Here is a 15303-nt window from a genome sequence, read left to right on the forward strand (position 1 = left end):
GATGGCTGTCCCGAGAACCACTGGCGACCCCGTTCCGGACACCTGTAGCCGTCCCTCTGCTGCTGCTGCTGCTGCTTACTGCATTGTAGTACGGCCTGGGGGTGCGGATACGGCTGATTGCTGGCGTTTGCCTGGGCAGCGCCAATGCCAACGAATCCTTCACCGACGGCTGTCACTTGTGGGCTTGCAGTCGTTTAATTCCTCAGGCCAGAGGGTGTCGCGTGCTATTGCCCGCCTTGCTACCCCGATGCAGGTTGGCTGGGGAGATTTGGTATGGACCGTGTGAAGACCCTAGCTGACAGATGCTTAAAACCAAGTGCCCCTCGCCTTCAACCCACCCAAACCTCGTTTAATTATAGCTTGCCATCATCGTATCCTGCCTGGTCTGAGCGCGAGCATCTAGTATCTTTATTGTATCCTGCCTGCTCGCATCTTCCACACCATCGACGACGTGCCTTTACCGTCTGTCGCAGGGCTCAACTCCGATCCACGCGCTAAACACCGACAACACCCATCATCGCGCGGACATCATCATGGCGACCAATGAGGAAAAACAGCCTCCACACGACATCAACTCTCCGGAGAACTCGTTGACTGACACCAATACGCTTGATCTGCCAGCTTCATGGAAATACAAGCGCTTCACCATCGCCGGTTTCAAGCTGCCATGGTTCGCATCACCACCCGTCCAGCTGGTCATTGTTTCATTCGTTTGCTTCATGTGTCCAGGCATGTTCAATGCTCTGAATGGCATGGGTGGTGGCGGCCAACTTGACCCGACTGCAAACAACCGGGCCAACACGGCTTTGTACTCGACCTTTGCTGTTGTCGGCTTCTTTGCCGGCACCTTTACCAATAAGCTTGGCATCCGCACTGCTCTGTCTTTTGGCGGCGTTGGATACTCCGTCTATGTTGCATCTTACCTATGCTACAACCACACGCAGAATCTGGGCTTCACTACATTCGCTGGTGCACTACTTGGTGTATGCGCTGGTCTGCTTTGGTGCGCCCAGGGCGCCATCATGATGTCGTACCCGCCAGAGGAATCCAAGGGTCGTTACATCTCATGGTTCTGGATGATCTTCAACCTGGGTGCTGTCATTGGTAGTCTGGTACGCGATCCTTTTCCTTGAGAATAGTACGAAATAACTCGTCATCAAGTACTGACTCTCCTAGATCCCATTGGGCCAGAACATCCACACTAAGACTGCCGGTACAGTCAACGACGGTACCTACGTCGGCTTCCTTGTCCTCACCATCCTCGGTGCCGCTCTCGCCTGGACTTTGGTCGACGCGAAGGATGTCATCCGTGATGATGGATCAAAGATCATCGTCATGAAGCACCCCTCCTGGAAGTCGGAGATAGTCGGTCTTTACCAGACCTTCTTCACCGACCCTTACATTATCCTTCTATTCCCCATGTTCCTCGCATCCAACTGGTTTTACACCTACCATTTCACCGAGATCAACGCTGCATACTTCAACGTCCGCACCCGAGCACTCAATGGCGTCGTCTACTACATTATGCAGATTATCGGCGCCTACGTCTTTGGATATGCGCTTGACATCAAGGGCGTCCGTCGCACAACACGTGCTAAGGCTGCATGGGGCGTGCTTTTCGCGACCATCATGATCATCTGGGGTTTCGGTTACATGTTCCAGAAGACCTACGACCGCGCCTGGGCAGAAGACGAGACAAACGAGAAGAAGGATTGGTCTGACCCAGGTTACGCTGGTCCCTTCGTTCTCTACATGTTCTACGGCTTCTCCGATGCCGCTTGGCAAACCTCAGTCTACTGGTAAGTTCGGAATAAGAGTTGAGACATCTTGATCAAAATGCTAATGAAATCAGGTTCATGGGCGCCCTGACAAACAACAGCCGCAAGCTCGCCAACTTCGCCGGATTCTACAAAGGCATTCAGTCTGCTGGAGGTGCCATCACATGGCGTTTGGATGACACCAAGATTGCTTACATGACAATGTTTGCCAGCAACTGGGGATTGCTTGCGGGCAGTCTGCTTGTTGCTCTTCCTGTAATTCTTTGGAAAGTCGAGGATACTGTCGCCATCGAGAAAGATGTCGCTTTCACCGATGAGACAGTTGCGGAAGTCGCCCCCAAGGCGATCATCCACACGGCGCATAACGATACTGAAAAGGTCTAGTCCAATTACCGAAGAGCGCTCGTGGTTGGGACTGCATGGGTAATGACGGGGGTTGGTTTACTTGTATTTGCCTCTTTAGGATACCTCAACTGGAGTTGAATTAGTGGATCAGAGTTAAGGAGTCCGGTTTCTCGACATTTGAGCTTAGGCGGTCATTTACAGGTCTCTACACGACATTGCGGTTCACATTCTCCGTGGCACAGCATGCGGGTTAATTTGACGCAGCCAGTGGTGCTACAGCATGGCGGCTTATCCATATTCCTAATGAAAGAACCTTCTCATAACCACTGTACATGTGTTGGTGCAAGGGCATGTACTATGGCATAGTAACTGCCCGGTACACAGCTGTAGTTTTATTTTGTTAATCTCCAGCAAGAACCAGTAGTCCCGGTAGCCTATTGCCGGAAAACCCCAAGCATCAGTACAATGTGCGGAACATTGTCAGCATCTCACGCCCCGTTCAACCGGTATGAATCGCCACGTATCTGTTACAAGAGACCAAGAGCTCCGAGGAGCAAATGCTTTGCCTTACAGGGTGCATGATAGCAATACGGGATGCCATTCCTGACAGCTGATCGCCCCTTCCAGACTTACCAAATTTCACGATGATCTACGACCGAGCTAGACGGAGGTCAGCAAAAGCGAGTGTTACCATATACTAGTTTCCTAGCCACAATCGTTTGAACACGATGTTTCAGTGGGTTCTTGGAAGGCCTCGGGTCCACATCGGGGATCGACAGTCCGGCCAGGGCCACGAGGAAGGTGGTGGTTACACCAAGGTCGTGCAGCAGCAGGGTCCTTGGCTCCGTGTTGTCAGCTAACTCCACGATTCTCGAGTCCTCGTTATGCAAGAAACCTAGTAGTACGCTAGGTAAGCACCACATGGCAACATCGTCTACAGTGAATTATCAGTATCCACAGGTGAGATTGAATACGATTAGATATGAAGGCGCAAGCTTGCCTAGTCGGATCTGATCTGAGTGAGACTTGGCGCCGGACAGCGGGAGGCACGTGCTTTCCGCTCATTCACGCATCCCGAGGTCTCGTCAACTCAACGGTGTCCAATCCTGCTTGCTGCTTACACCAAAACACCTGTGAAGGGGTGTGCGATGATCGCCACACTGCATAACGCCTACAATCTGGTTGAATCATACCGCGGCGAGTTGTCCACCGAAGTCCCATCGTAAACGCTTACGGCTAGATTTGCGGTCCCAATACGGGCTAGCGGGCGTCGCCGACTGTAACGGTAGCAATGGCCGTCAGGAAACTTCCTACGAAACCCCACCAACGCTCGCCATGACAGTAACGCCATATTTCCGAATACCCATCCAGTGTGCCTGGCGCCAGCGACACGCCGTCGACTGCTGTTCACGGCCAATACACGCTGCCTTCACGACTTCCTCCCCTGCTTCCATTGTCTCCTTGGCCCCCGCGTTCACTCTTACGTGCTTGTCTGCCGTGCCTCAGCAGCGGGTCTCGCACGCCAGTCGCCGGAGCAATACCTGACTACGTCTGCTAGTGGATACAACCTCTTTAATGTTCTGACAAGTCATACAACTATGCTTAAGAGCTATTTGCGACATCGGTTCACTAATGCTACCGGCCCGTGTCTAGCCCCCGTTCACTACGACATTCGCAGGCTTTGAACATTCTTGCTGGTTTTTGCATTTTGATACAATACCTACAAACAACGTTCGTTCTACAATCTGGTACCAGTCGTCATCGTCAACCATACCTACCGTGTCCCTCCATGCCACCTCTCCGGCTGAAACGCTTCAAGAGCGGCCGCGTCACCGTTACCCCAGAGTCGAACAGCTCCCGTGACTTGCATCAAGCAACAAACGACGACAACAATCATTGCTGGTACAAACAGCTCATGTCCGATTTTTGGGAGGGGCTTCTTGCGGCTCTAGAAAGAATCGCCATGCTACCATCGCTTTTGCACTCCGTGCTTCCGTCGTCAACCTCGCGACGTCGCGTACGGGATGGACTTCGGACTTACGACCGGACAATGGACGATCTACTCCATGAAGTCCAACGCCTATTCGAGGCACCATTAGGACCTGGCAAGATGCTAGACATGTCTGCAAAGTTGCAGGATCAATTTGCCCCAAAAATGCAATCGAGCGACATATGCATGTTGCCATCGTACAACCACAAACTACCTTCCGGTTTGGAAAAAGGAACCTATCTGGCTCTCGATGTCGGTGGCTCTACATTCCGTATTGCACTCGTGGAACTGAATGGCAGACAACCTGGTGCCAAGAACATGCGCATTGTCGTCATGAAGAATTACAAGATTGACGAAAAGGTCAGGCAAAGACGAGGCAACGAGTTCTTTGAGTGGATGGCCGAGAAGATACAGCAAGCGCTTGCAGATCCGCAACTGAGAAATTCTACCGACACTGAGAGCTTTCCCATGGGCTTGGCGTGGTCTTTCCCTGTTGAGTACGTATTCTCTGTGCAGTCTACCTTGCAAGACTGACTGTTGCCAGGCAAACTTCTAGTCGAAGTGCGAATTTATTAGATATGGGAAAGGGGTTTCGCGCGACAGAGGGTGTTCTCGGCCAAGATCTGAGCGAGCTGATTATGGCACCGTGCAGAAAGAGGGTAAGTCTTGATGGTAAATAAAGCCTCCTACAACTTCTCACATTTTCAAGGGCCTACCAGTACACATGGACTCCATCGTCAACGACTCATCAGCAACCTTGCTATCACGTGCCTACGAAGACCCTTCTACGCGTTTTGCTGTTATTCTGGGAACCGGATTTAATATATCCGTACACCTGCCTGTATCGTCACTCGCGTCTACCAAGTACAAGGGTTACCCCCAGCAATGGCTGGATGGGGCTACTCATGTGCTCGTCAACACCGAGTGTAGCATGTTCGGCAAAGACGTCTTTCCCACAACTAGATGGGACGAGCAGCTGAACGACGCACACATGCGACCCGATTTCCAGCCTTTTGAGCACATGATCAGTGGTCGGTATATTGGAGAGATCGTTCGATTGATCTTGGTGGAAGCCGTGCAGACAGCAGGCTTGTTCAGCGGAGAGATACCCCATCAATTAGCTGAACCCTACACCCTGGATACCGGAACCATTGCCGCCATGGAGATGGATGATTCCAAGTACTTGACGAGTGCTACAGTCCTCTTCCAATCCAAGCACCCTCTCAGCAAGCCACCCACCTACAACGACATTCAGTTCGTCCGTCAGGTCTCGCAAGTAGTCTCGCATCGTGCAGCAGCTTATCTCGCAACGGGTATCCACGCGCTGTGGGCACTTAGAACAAAATCAGAAGGCCTGACGCCTGCGTCCGCTGGTCGGATGAGCATCGGTTGCAACGGCTCTGTCATCGAAAAGTATCCCTTTTTCAGAGAGCTATGCCAGTCGCACCTCCATGAGCTGACTACTGCTTCGGGAGCGGAACCAGGCTCCGTCTCTTTGGAGATTGCCGTGGAGTCAGCGATTTATGGCGCAGCTGTTGCTGTTTGCTGTCTCGAAGGACAGTAATCATTATGCGATGATACCCACAATGCATCTCGCAAATTCTCTTTATACGCCTTATCCAACTTTATTGTAAATTCATTTCAGCGATATTTATACACGTTTTCTTCAATTTAGAAAGTTTTTTACAGCTCAGCATGGGAAGATTTACGAGAGCATACGGGAGCTTTACCACACTGTTCCCTTTTGGCGTTTTCTGCTACACTACATCGCAATGCTCTTGGGCATTCAGACGACCTAATGAAACATATTCTAATCCGCTCTCTCCTTCTCTCCTTCCTCCATACTTGACACGTGATGGACATGGTTCCCGACGATATCGCACACCAGCGTATAGCAGCGGGAAAGGAAAAGGGGACCAAGCACCACATGCGGACTGTACAGACAAACCCAAGTTCATCCTTCTAGACAGGCAGTACGTAATTTGAACTCCACTGCTATCGCTCAATATAACCATGCCACAGCCACGAAACGTAACGCCTACTACCCACCTGCCCAATATAAGCCCCATGTCAAGGGAACGGAGCATACCAACCCAAACCGGCGCTCTCCGTCCACTGGTAGCGAGAAATAAGATAGGAGATACGATACTCCTGCGCCACGTGGGTCCCAGATGGACATGCTGCAAACTGCAAACTGCAAATTGCGCCATCCATCCTCGGACCCACTTCCCGAGGTATCTTGCAGATGTACCCATTACCCATTTTACACACGGAGCGACTAGACACTCCAACAATAGCGCATGTCACCAAAATGCTACGTTGTGATAGCAGATAGTCTTTTTTTTTTTTTTTTTGCGACTTTCTTAGGGGACATTCGGGAAATCGGCAGTCGTTCGGCGCTTTTTGTTTTGTTTTGTTCGTTGACGGTAGATGATCGGGAGTTTGGTGGTGGTGATTAACGATGCAATGTAATGCTACTGTTACACTCCTTTGCTCCGCACTCCGCACTCCGCACTCCGACTCCAACTCCAACTTGGGTCGGAAACAAGTCCGGTTATCACAATGCAGCACGATACCACGACGCCGAGTGTACGTGCGTTGAAGATACTACGTTGTATATGGAGTTGCACTGCGGGGGTACTGACGCCTCTGTAACTGCCCTTGGCGAGATGGGTGGGTCTGGGGTTGTAGGTGCCATGTGGATGCGGTGATAGTTCCAAAGGACGGTTGCAGTCTTTCATCTCCGCAATCGTCTTGGAGCATTGTCGGCGGTATTCTTGTTACATCTGCGTGTAGTTTGCGTCGGCTGCATTCGCGGCAAGTAGTCTGTCGACTCTGGATAAGGTGTTGGTGCCGAAGATCAACTCTCCTGGATATCATACGTGAGCAATACGAAGGCGACGAGGTTGAATACGATGTGTGCGAGACGTTGCTACTTCAAACGTAGAAAGACGGTCGATCAACACGCAAATATGGACATAGCATGAGCTGGCGCAATATGAGAACAAAGTGGTATAATAATAGCTTGCCAAGAAGGGGAGATGTAGCAATCATATATAGTCGACAAAGACTTCGAAGTAGATTGAAGAAAGTCTTGCTGTCGTAAGAAAAACGCCAAATTCATGCTGCCTACCTCATCCCGCTGAATCTTGAGATATCCAAGCTCAAGAATCTTCTGTACTTGAACTTAACCCTTTATCCGAGTGCGAGGAAAGCGTGAAGGTAGAACTCGGGTAGGCCATGATGCACTCCGACCCACCATCAGTATTCTTTTCATCATAAAAGTATTACAAAGGGGAGTCATATGACTCAACACAAAGGGTATCATAACAAAAACGCAAACCAGCCTGGCTTCCCTTACCAAGCATCCGAAAAATACCGTTTCGACCGACTCCTGCCAGCATCCGCCTTTGATTCTTGCGGGAGAGGAGTAATATGATGAACAACATGTGGTCGGTAGACAGCATCAACAGGCGGCATCCAGTCGTCCAGACCAAGCGGGAAATATTCGTAAAGCATGTCGGCACCTTCATCAGGACTGTTGAGGATGCCTAGAGAGAAGGAAGGGGGCCGCATTGGGGTTGCGCGTTTCTTTGGCTGTTCACTAGGCGAAGGTGCTTTTTGTGGCTCGTCGTCGGTAAGAAACAGGGTGACTGGTGCTATAGATGCCCGTTGTGGAGGAACGCTCCGTGAGATTTCAGGTGTTGAATGTGCATATGGTGTCGCATGTTGTAACTGGGATGAGGGGGGATCTGGCGGTATCGCAGTCATGGCACCTGCTGGCATCTTCCAGGCGAAATCTGGAGATGGCGGCATCTCACTTGTGTTGAACTCAAACGGCATCTGTAGTAGGTCCATCGGCTTTGAGGAGGCTACAGGTAGATTTGATGTTTGTTTCGGCGTGTTCTGATTTGTGTCGCCCGTTGGCGTTCTACTGGGCTGCTGGGGAGTATGCACTTTCCGCGCGGTCGTACCTCCACTAATAGGCAAATCCTTGCGGGCCTGGAAGTTGCGCGGACTCCTTCCTCGTACGATGATTGCACCAGAATGAACTTCGCATATCGGTACTTTGGCCCCATTAGCGAGGGTTGCCATCACCTTCAATCGTACTACGAAGTGTTGTTGAAGCTCCTTCCTTCGCCCGTTGTTTGCAGTTGCTATTCGGAATTGTAGTCGCTTCCAACTGATAGGAAAGCTGACGTAATCCGAGTCCATATCTTGACCGGTCGACAGATCGAGTGGGTATGTCGGTGGCTCCTTCTCGGATTTATCTTCAACAGACGCGCAGCCAGTTGCAGGAGTCTTCCACGGAACCGATATTATCTTTACCGCGTTGCCCTCGAGCGACTCGGTCGCGGATATAGTGAGTTCTTGGCCAAGAATGGGTATTTGGTCGCCTTGGTCAGTCATGAGAAACTGCAGGCTTCGGGGGAGCGTGATGGTACCAGTGATCTGGAAGAGATTCCTCCTATAGCAAGTCAATTCCGAAGGCGCCTGGACGTCAGCTGCCGTTGCCCAGGGAGATTCAGCCAGGAAGAACATGCCATGGAGCTGGGCCGACATGGATATTGAGACTCTTTGCATGGCATACGTGAGGATGGTATATGGGATGACGGGTAGCGAGAAGCTAAGGAGCTTGTTGTTGCTCTCGATGCTTGGACTTTCAGGCATGCCATTGTGCTCGTGTGGGTGTATCGACTGCTCGTAGCCGCTTTGGACGTCGGAGAAGGGATCTTCGTATGTGCTCGGGTAGCGCTTGAGTTGGGGTGGTAGTTGCTGGAGGTGGTATGTCGAGTAGGCGTCCTCACTTCTGCGCAAACAGGTTAGCAGCTGATAAGCATGTGCCACGCACTGTACGTACCCGATGAACGTCTCGGCGTCGAAGTTGGAGCGCTGGTCATACTGGAGGGGTATCGGCATGGCCATCTGCTGGTCGGGGCCTGTGACGGTCTGGAGCGGTATGTACGACATGGTGTTGGTGTTGAAGTGCTCCATGGCTCGGTGCAGCCTGGCCAGGGTGGAGAGAGAGGTCGGTTTCGATTTGGCGCATACGCGCAACGATAGCTAGGACGTGGCGATGAGGAAGGCGCGACCGAGTATGCAGTGGCACGCACGTGGGAGTTGGTGAGTGGTGGTTGTGGTTTGGGAACGCTTGGGGCTCTGGGGTTGAAGGTGGAGAGGTGCGGCAGGCGAGCACGCGGAGAAGATGGGGACGACACAGCTTGGACGCTGGCACGGCGCGCTGAGGAGCGACACTGGGGCTGAAACGCGCAGAAAGGCTCGGAGCTGTGGCTCATACGGAGCGCACCAAGTCAAAGGCTTCGCGGCTGTCTGGTTGAAGTTGTGCGACGACGCATCACATGCGCTTGTGGCCAAGGTCGGATACGTGCGCTGCGCAAAGGGTCCCGCCTGCTGTGGGGCTCGGCAGGGGATTTATGAACGGGAAGGATAGGCTTCGGTTGCCTGAATATAAGTGGAAAAGATGCTCAGGCACACTTTGTATACCGCCTCAATCATCCAAGAGACACAGAGCGCTGGCACGCGGGCTCCTTCGGTAGGGCTTCTCCAAGGGACAAGCCGAACGGTGATCACCCTACGCCATCGCACCAGTGGCGCCTCTTACTCTGGCTATGGACCCGCTCAGCTTCAGGAACAACCTCCATTTCTCCAGGCACCTCTAATCAGACGTCGCTTGTACACGATTAGCGCTATGCGTCGTACATCTACCTATCAAGTTTGCCATGTCTATTGATTCAATAGATGAGAGGCGCAGCAGGGTAAGATGAGCCGAGTGAGCATGTCGGAAGAGGAACTCGTTCGGGTTCATACATGGAACGACATCAGATTATGGTACAAGCGGTAGTAGTAACCAATGGGACGCCAGTCCGTGTCGGAGTGCAAAACGCAATTAGTACACAAGCCCAAAATATTCCCAAAACGCCGACTCAAAAAGCTTTGAACCAAGCAGCCAGCAATGTCGGCATATGATGAGAGAGTCAGACCAATCAAGCGGGTGGGACCATGGTCCATGTTGCAGCATCGCAGCTAACTTCCTCAAAGGTATGCATGACATCGAACCCCATTGCCGAGAAGCCGTCGAAGTTGCCGTCTCCGTCCATCTATCTGTGTTAGTTTGCTGCCATGGCCGAGGAATAGACGGCTACTCACATAGTCGAGCAAGCATGCGTTGCACCCCAACTGCTTGATCTGTCGCATGCCGAGAAGGATCAACCCCTGCAGCAGTGTCGAATACTCTCCTACACCAGGTGATATGACGGGTGAGGAAATACCTCCAGCCGCCTCGTTGAGGTCCTTCAATGGGGGTATGTACTCAGCAAGTCGCGAGTGGTTATTGTAAAGCACAACAGTGCCCACCAACGCGCCATCTTCTGGTCGCTTTGCCCGAATGATCCCACAGGCTGTCGGGTCTGTGAGCGCAAGCTTGTACACCTCTGCCAGACCTTGACGGTTGCTCGTTTTGATGTGGTCGAGAATGGGTGCTGCATAATCCCATCCGTACACAAGGTCGAATTGTGCTCCTGCGCTTGCTAGACTCTTCGCCATGCCAGTAGGTGGGGTCCATGCCTGCAGATTGCGCGCAACCATGCTACAGACTGGACGAGAAAGCGCAGCACCCCAGCCAAGCTGAGCAAACCACGACCGAAGTCGTTTGCGCTCAATTCCATGTCCGGTTGGGATTCCAAGATACATACTTGGGAGGCGTGATCCAAGCTGGAATCTCTTAATACTTCCTTTCTGCAGCAGTGTACGGATAGCTCGGTTGTGCAGCGAATGACCAATCGAGAGCTTTCTCCTCGCTGGATCTACGAACAAGGCTCCAATCACACCAGTGCCAGTAGCCTTGAAAAAGTAGGTCGAGCAGAATCCATACAGTGCTTGTGTGCTGCTGTTCCTAACGACGAAATGTGACTCCTCTACCTCCGGGTGGTGCAGGATGAACGAACTCGAGGTCGCGCTTGACATCTCCGACCGTTGGTTTGAGCCTGTACCCTCGACAACAGCTGCGATCAGTGTATCCAGAGCCTTTTCGTCTCGAGTCTCGTTAAAATTCTCAACGAGCCAATGTTGTCGCGTCATAGGTTGTTTCTTGCTGAGCGTACCCGGGAGGGATCCAGTCGCTTGCAGTTCCCCATATAGCACGCGTACTAACGAGTTGAGAGCGGTCTCAGTTAGGTCATAAGCTAAACAAAAAAAGAATCAGTGTATGTCTCACATGCAACTCGTACAGAGACACTTACTGCATATATAAGTTCCAATGGTATTGTCCATTGCAAAGTCATCTAGATGTAGGCGTACGAAGTTAGTGTATGTCTCACATGCAGTTCGTACAGAGATACTTACACGGCGACGACACGGCGACAACAATAAGAGGCTTCTCACGCCTTTCGCCACCAGTTGTGTATTGCATGTTGCATATCATTGAGACATGCTTGGTGAAGCCATGCTGATACAGATTCCGGTTTGCGTCAGCCGTAAGGACGATGATGGCACTTGCCCGATTGATGAGGTTCTCGTGGACTGGGCGGACACCGTTCGCAGTGTAAGATGTATGAAGCAGTCGTCCGTTGCGTTGCCTGGCGAGAGAACGGCCCAGTTCCCTGAAGACTCGTTCTCCGCTCATAACTGACGAACTCCGATCCCAAGCAGCTGGCTCTGGTGAGTGACTGGCTGCGCCATTAGCAGCGTCGGACATTGCTCGTGATGCAGCTGATGCAGCCAAAGGCTTCACCAACGGTGTCAGCAGAAGAAGCTCCTCCTCGCTTTCGATTATGTTTGTCAGCGGCAGAAGCCTGTTCTTATCTCGCACAACTGTGATGGAGCTGTTGTATGCTTTTGTTGATAGTGCGGTATGCGATGGTTGAAGTTTCTCTAGGTAGTTGATACCCGGCGGGTTCAATGCTTTCTCCCATGATGTGCACTTCTTCTTCATGGCTAGTATGCGTCTGAGGGAGTTGAAGATGCGTTCTCTCGAGACCATTTCACTCTCTATGCCGGTCTTGAGGCCTTTCAGCCCTTCTTGTTGAAGTGAAAACGATCGACATAGAAGTATCACATCGCAGCCAGCGTTGACCGCCATCACTGTGCCGCCACCTACACCGATGTTGTGACTGAGAGCATCCATCTCCAAACACTCCGAGACCACGACACCGTCAAACTTCAGGTCCTTACGAAGGAGATTGTCGACAACTTGCTCAGACAAACAAGCGTGCATCACATTCAGTCCGGCCGATGACATGGCGCAACCACCAACCATCATGGAATCAAGACCTCTTTCAATAGCCTTCTTGAACGGTATCAAAGCGCTTAGGCTCAGTTGCTCTAGGGACTCTGTGATGATCGGCACGTCGAGTGTTGAGCCTAGAAACTCCAGATTACCGTACGAAGGAAAGTGCTTGCCTAGAGTCACCACCCCAGCGTCTTTGTAGCCTGCCATGAAGGCGCATCCAAAGGCAGACACTTCCTGAGGATCATCACCAGCCGTCCTGACTCCCAGAGGCTGGTTACGTGCATTGGTGAGTACATCCAGACACGGACCGAAGATCCAGTTGATACCACACGCAGCAATCTCTTGTGCAGTCGATTTGGCTACTTCGAAAGCTAGCTCGGTAGAACCTGTAGCTGCCATTCCCATGTTACTGGGATATTGACGGATATAGATGTCATCGAAAAGACTGTTGACGCCGCCATTCTCCTGGTCAATGCCAATCGCCAGGGGAACAGGATGGCCAGCATCGTGAGCAATCTTCTGTAGCTCGTAAATAAGCGTCGTAGTATCTTCGGCGGCTGTGACAAATTAGTAAGTGTATAAGACGGCAAATAGCCACAGAAAACGTAAGCTGCTAACATTTGCAGTTCTTGGCAGTAAGTAGTATGCAGCCAACATGATGTTCCTCGATCAGCGTACGAATGTGAGGAGTGACCGAGGTGCCATCGAAGCCCATCATGAACAGTTGGCCCTACAAAGCCTTTGTCAGCGAATCCTGTCGCAGCATAGACGGATGCGACCCACCATAGTCCTGCATCACGGGCAAGTTAGCTTGACCTTTGGTCATATTGCGCATCCTCAGGATGTGAGTGGGCGCGATGCTCACCTATCGAGGTCATCCCAGACAGGGTCCATGTTTTCGACCTTACTCATGATGACAGCGCCGTTGCGTCGCAATGAAGTCCTGAATGCGACGTGGGTTTCCGCGTGGGCACCAAGACGCGAACGTGACTCGCAGATCGGTAATGGTGGATGAAAGATGGGGAGGATGGCACGGTAGCATTCACGCCATTCCGAGCTGGGGTACGTGATTAGCGAGCCGCTATCGCAAGCCCGTCCCATCGTTACACCACCCACTTCCACTATCAATGACATCCACTTCGATGCCACCTCACATGCAACCGTCGTACATCCGGATTGTTCGGTCAAATGTGATCATCACTATGTTACCTTGATCCTACTATCCAGTAGGCCTGTACAATCGGACAGTGTGCTTCATTGCAACGATACAGGCCGTGGAGGGCAAGTCTGCCCGCCGATGATGACTCAATAGCATCATCGCACGAAGACGGACATAGGTGCGTAGTCGCGATAGAAGTAGCAGGTACGCTGCGGGTCCCTTTGTGGCGGGTGTTGAGTTTGCTCGCCCACGCACAACCAGCCGTTCATTCCTTCCAGTTACGGTCAATTCTTGAACTAAACTTCACTTTCTTCACCCTTCAAGCATCTTCCACCTAGTAGGAAGCTAAACCTTTACGATCTGCGATGCCATCGATTATATCAATGTGTCCTGAGGACTCCACAGGTGTGACTAAATTCACCAACTGCTTGCTGGTAAAAGGCAATGCTTTGGTCAACGAGGACTTATGGATAAGCTCCACCACCGGCAAGATTCTGAACGGACAAGAGATACTCTACGAGTATCGTACTGCACCGGAACAAATTGTCGACCTAGGTGGACGTATCCTCTCGCCAGGACTCATTGATACGCAACTCAATGGTGCATACGGGTTCGACTTTTCCGTGATCCCAGATGAAGGCACATCAGCCTACGCCAAAGGAGTGCATCGAGTCAATCGAAGCTTGGTAGCGACGGGTGTTACATCATACCTGCCAACCTTGACCTCACAACTACCCGAGGTCTACCAGAAGGCACTACCATTCCTAGGGCCTTCAGGCGCCGCTCGCAACGCATCATACGGGTCAGAGTCTCTCGGTGCCCATTGCGAAGGGCCATTTCTAAACCCCACCAAGAACGGCATCCACAATATATCCGTCTTACGCGAACCAACAAATAGCATCTCCAACCTAGAAGCATGTTACGGCGTCAATAACCTCCAAAAATCCTCACCTATCAAGCTCATCACCCTCGCACCCGAACTTCCCGGCGCCCTTCCATGCATCCCCCACCTCAACTCCCTTGGCGTAACCGTCTCAATCGGTCACTCAGAAGCAACCTACGAAGAAGCAAAATCCAGCATAAAAGCTGGTGCACAAATGATCACCCACCTCTTCAACGCCATGCGCCCTCTTCACCACCGTAACCCGGGTATCTTCGGTCTCCTCGGCACACCATCGTCGTCTATCCAAAAACCTTACTTTGGTATCATCGCAGACGGCATCCATCTCCATCCGACTTCTATAAAGATAGCATGGAATGCTCACCCAGAGGGCCTCATTCTCGTCACCGATGCCATGCGACTGGCGGGTATGCCCGACGGGACGTATGACTGGACGAATGGGTCGCGTATCGTCAAGCAAGGCCCGCTGCTCACACTCGAGGAGAATGGTAAGATTGCGGGGAGTAGCATTCAGCTTGTCGACTGTGTTAGCAATTTCTTGCATTGGACTGGGGCTAGTGTGCCCGAGGCCCTCAAGGCGGTTACCGAGACACCAGCAAAGATGCTGGGACTGCAGAATGTCAAGGGCACATTGAAAGAGGGCGCGGATGCAGACTTGGTGGTACTAGATCTGCAGGAAACCGAGGGCGGGGAGAAGAAATTGGTTGTGGATGAGGTGTGGAAGTTTGGGGTTAGGGTTTTTGATCGGATGCAGGACGAGTGATTGAAACACATTGTATGTAGATAGCCTCTTGTGTATCAAGACGGGGTTTTATAGATAACGGCATTAGCAGCACAGCATCAGCACCATGTAGTGCATTTGGCATGAATTGATACCCAACT

General features: G+C 51.7%; 5 protein-coding genes across 5 annotated transcripts; 3 read left to right on the plus strand and 2 right to left on the minus strand.

Annotated features, from left to right (window-relative positions):
* Nucleotides 1-533: 533 nt before the first annotated feature.
* On the plus strand, nt 534-2162 carry ALTATR162_LOCUS1405 (uncharacterized protein; the record flags this gene model as incomplete). The annotated part of the gene is made up of 3 exons (XM_043309001.1): nt 534-1112; nt 1177-1799; nt 1853-2162. 3 exons carry the CDS (start codon nt 534-536, stop codon nt 2160-2162), a joined length of 1512 nt encoding a protein of 503 aa, XP_043164936.1.
* A 1750-nt stretch (nt 2163-3912) lies between these two features.
* ALTATR162_LOCUS1406 (uncharacterized protein) lies at nt 3913-5677 on the plus strand (the record flags this gene model as incomplete). Its single annotated transcript, XM_043309002.1, has 3 exons — nt 3913-4610; nt 4658-4772; nt 4823-5677. The coding sequence occupies 3 exons, from the start codon at nt 3913-3915 to the stop codon at nt 5675-5677; spliced, it is 1668 nt and encodes a 555-aa protein (XP_043164937.1).
* A 1793-nt stretch (nt 5678-7470) lies between these two features.
* On the minus strand, nt 7471-9108 carry ALTATR162_LOCUS1407 (uncharacterized protein; the record flags this gene model as incomplete). Its single annotated transcript, XM_043309003.1, has 2 exons — nt 7471-8923; nt 8975-9108. The coding sequence occupies 2 exons, from the start codon at nt 9106-9108 to the stop codon at nt 7471-7473; spliced, it is 1587 nt and encodes a 528-aa protein (XP_043164938.1).
* A 1010-nt stretch (nt 9109-10118) lies between these two features.
* ALTATR162_LOCUS1408 (uncharacterized protein) lies at nt 10119-13076 on the minus strand (the record flags this gene model as incomplete). The annotated part of the gene is made up of 5 exons (XM_043309004.1): nt 10119-10232; nt 10282-11315; nt 11373-11414; nt 11476-12918; nt 12980-13076. The coding sequence occupies 5 exons, from the start codon at nt 13074-13076 to the stop codon at nt 10119-10121; spliced, it is 2730 nt and encodes a 909-aa protein (XP_043164939.1).
* An 809-nt stretch (nt 13077-13885) lies between these two features.
* Nucleotides 13886-15184, plus strand: ALTATR162_LOCUS1409 (uncharacterized protein; the record flags this gene model as incomplete). Its single annotated transcript, XM_043309005.1, has 1 exon — nt 13886-15184. One exon carries the CDS (start codon nt 13886-13888, stop codon nt 15182-15184), a length of 1299 nt encoding a protein of 432 aa, XP_043164940.1.
* Between the last annotated feature and the right edge of the window lie 119 nt (nt 15185-15303).

Source organism: Alternaria atra (genome assembly GCF_907166805.1).
Source record: "Alternaria atra isolate CS162 genome assembly, contig: 21, whole genome shotgun sequence".
Classification (NCBI taxonomy): domain Eukaryota; kingdom Fungi; phylum Ascomycota; class Dothideomycetes; order Pleosporales; family Pleosporaceae; genus Alternaria; species Alternaria atra.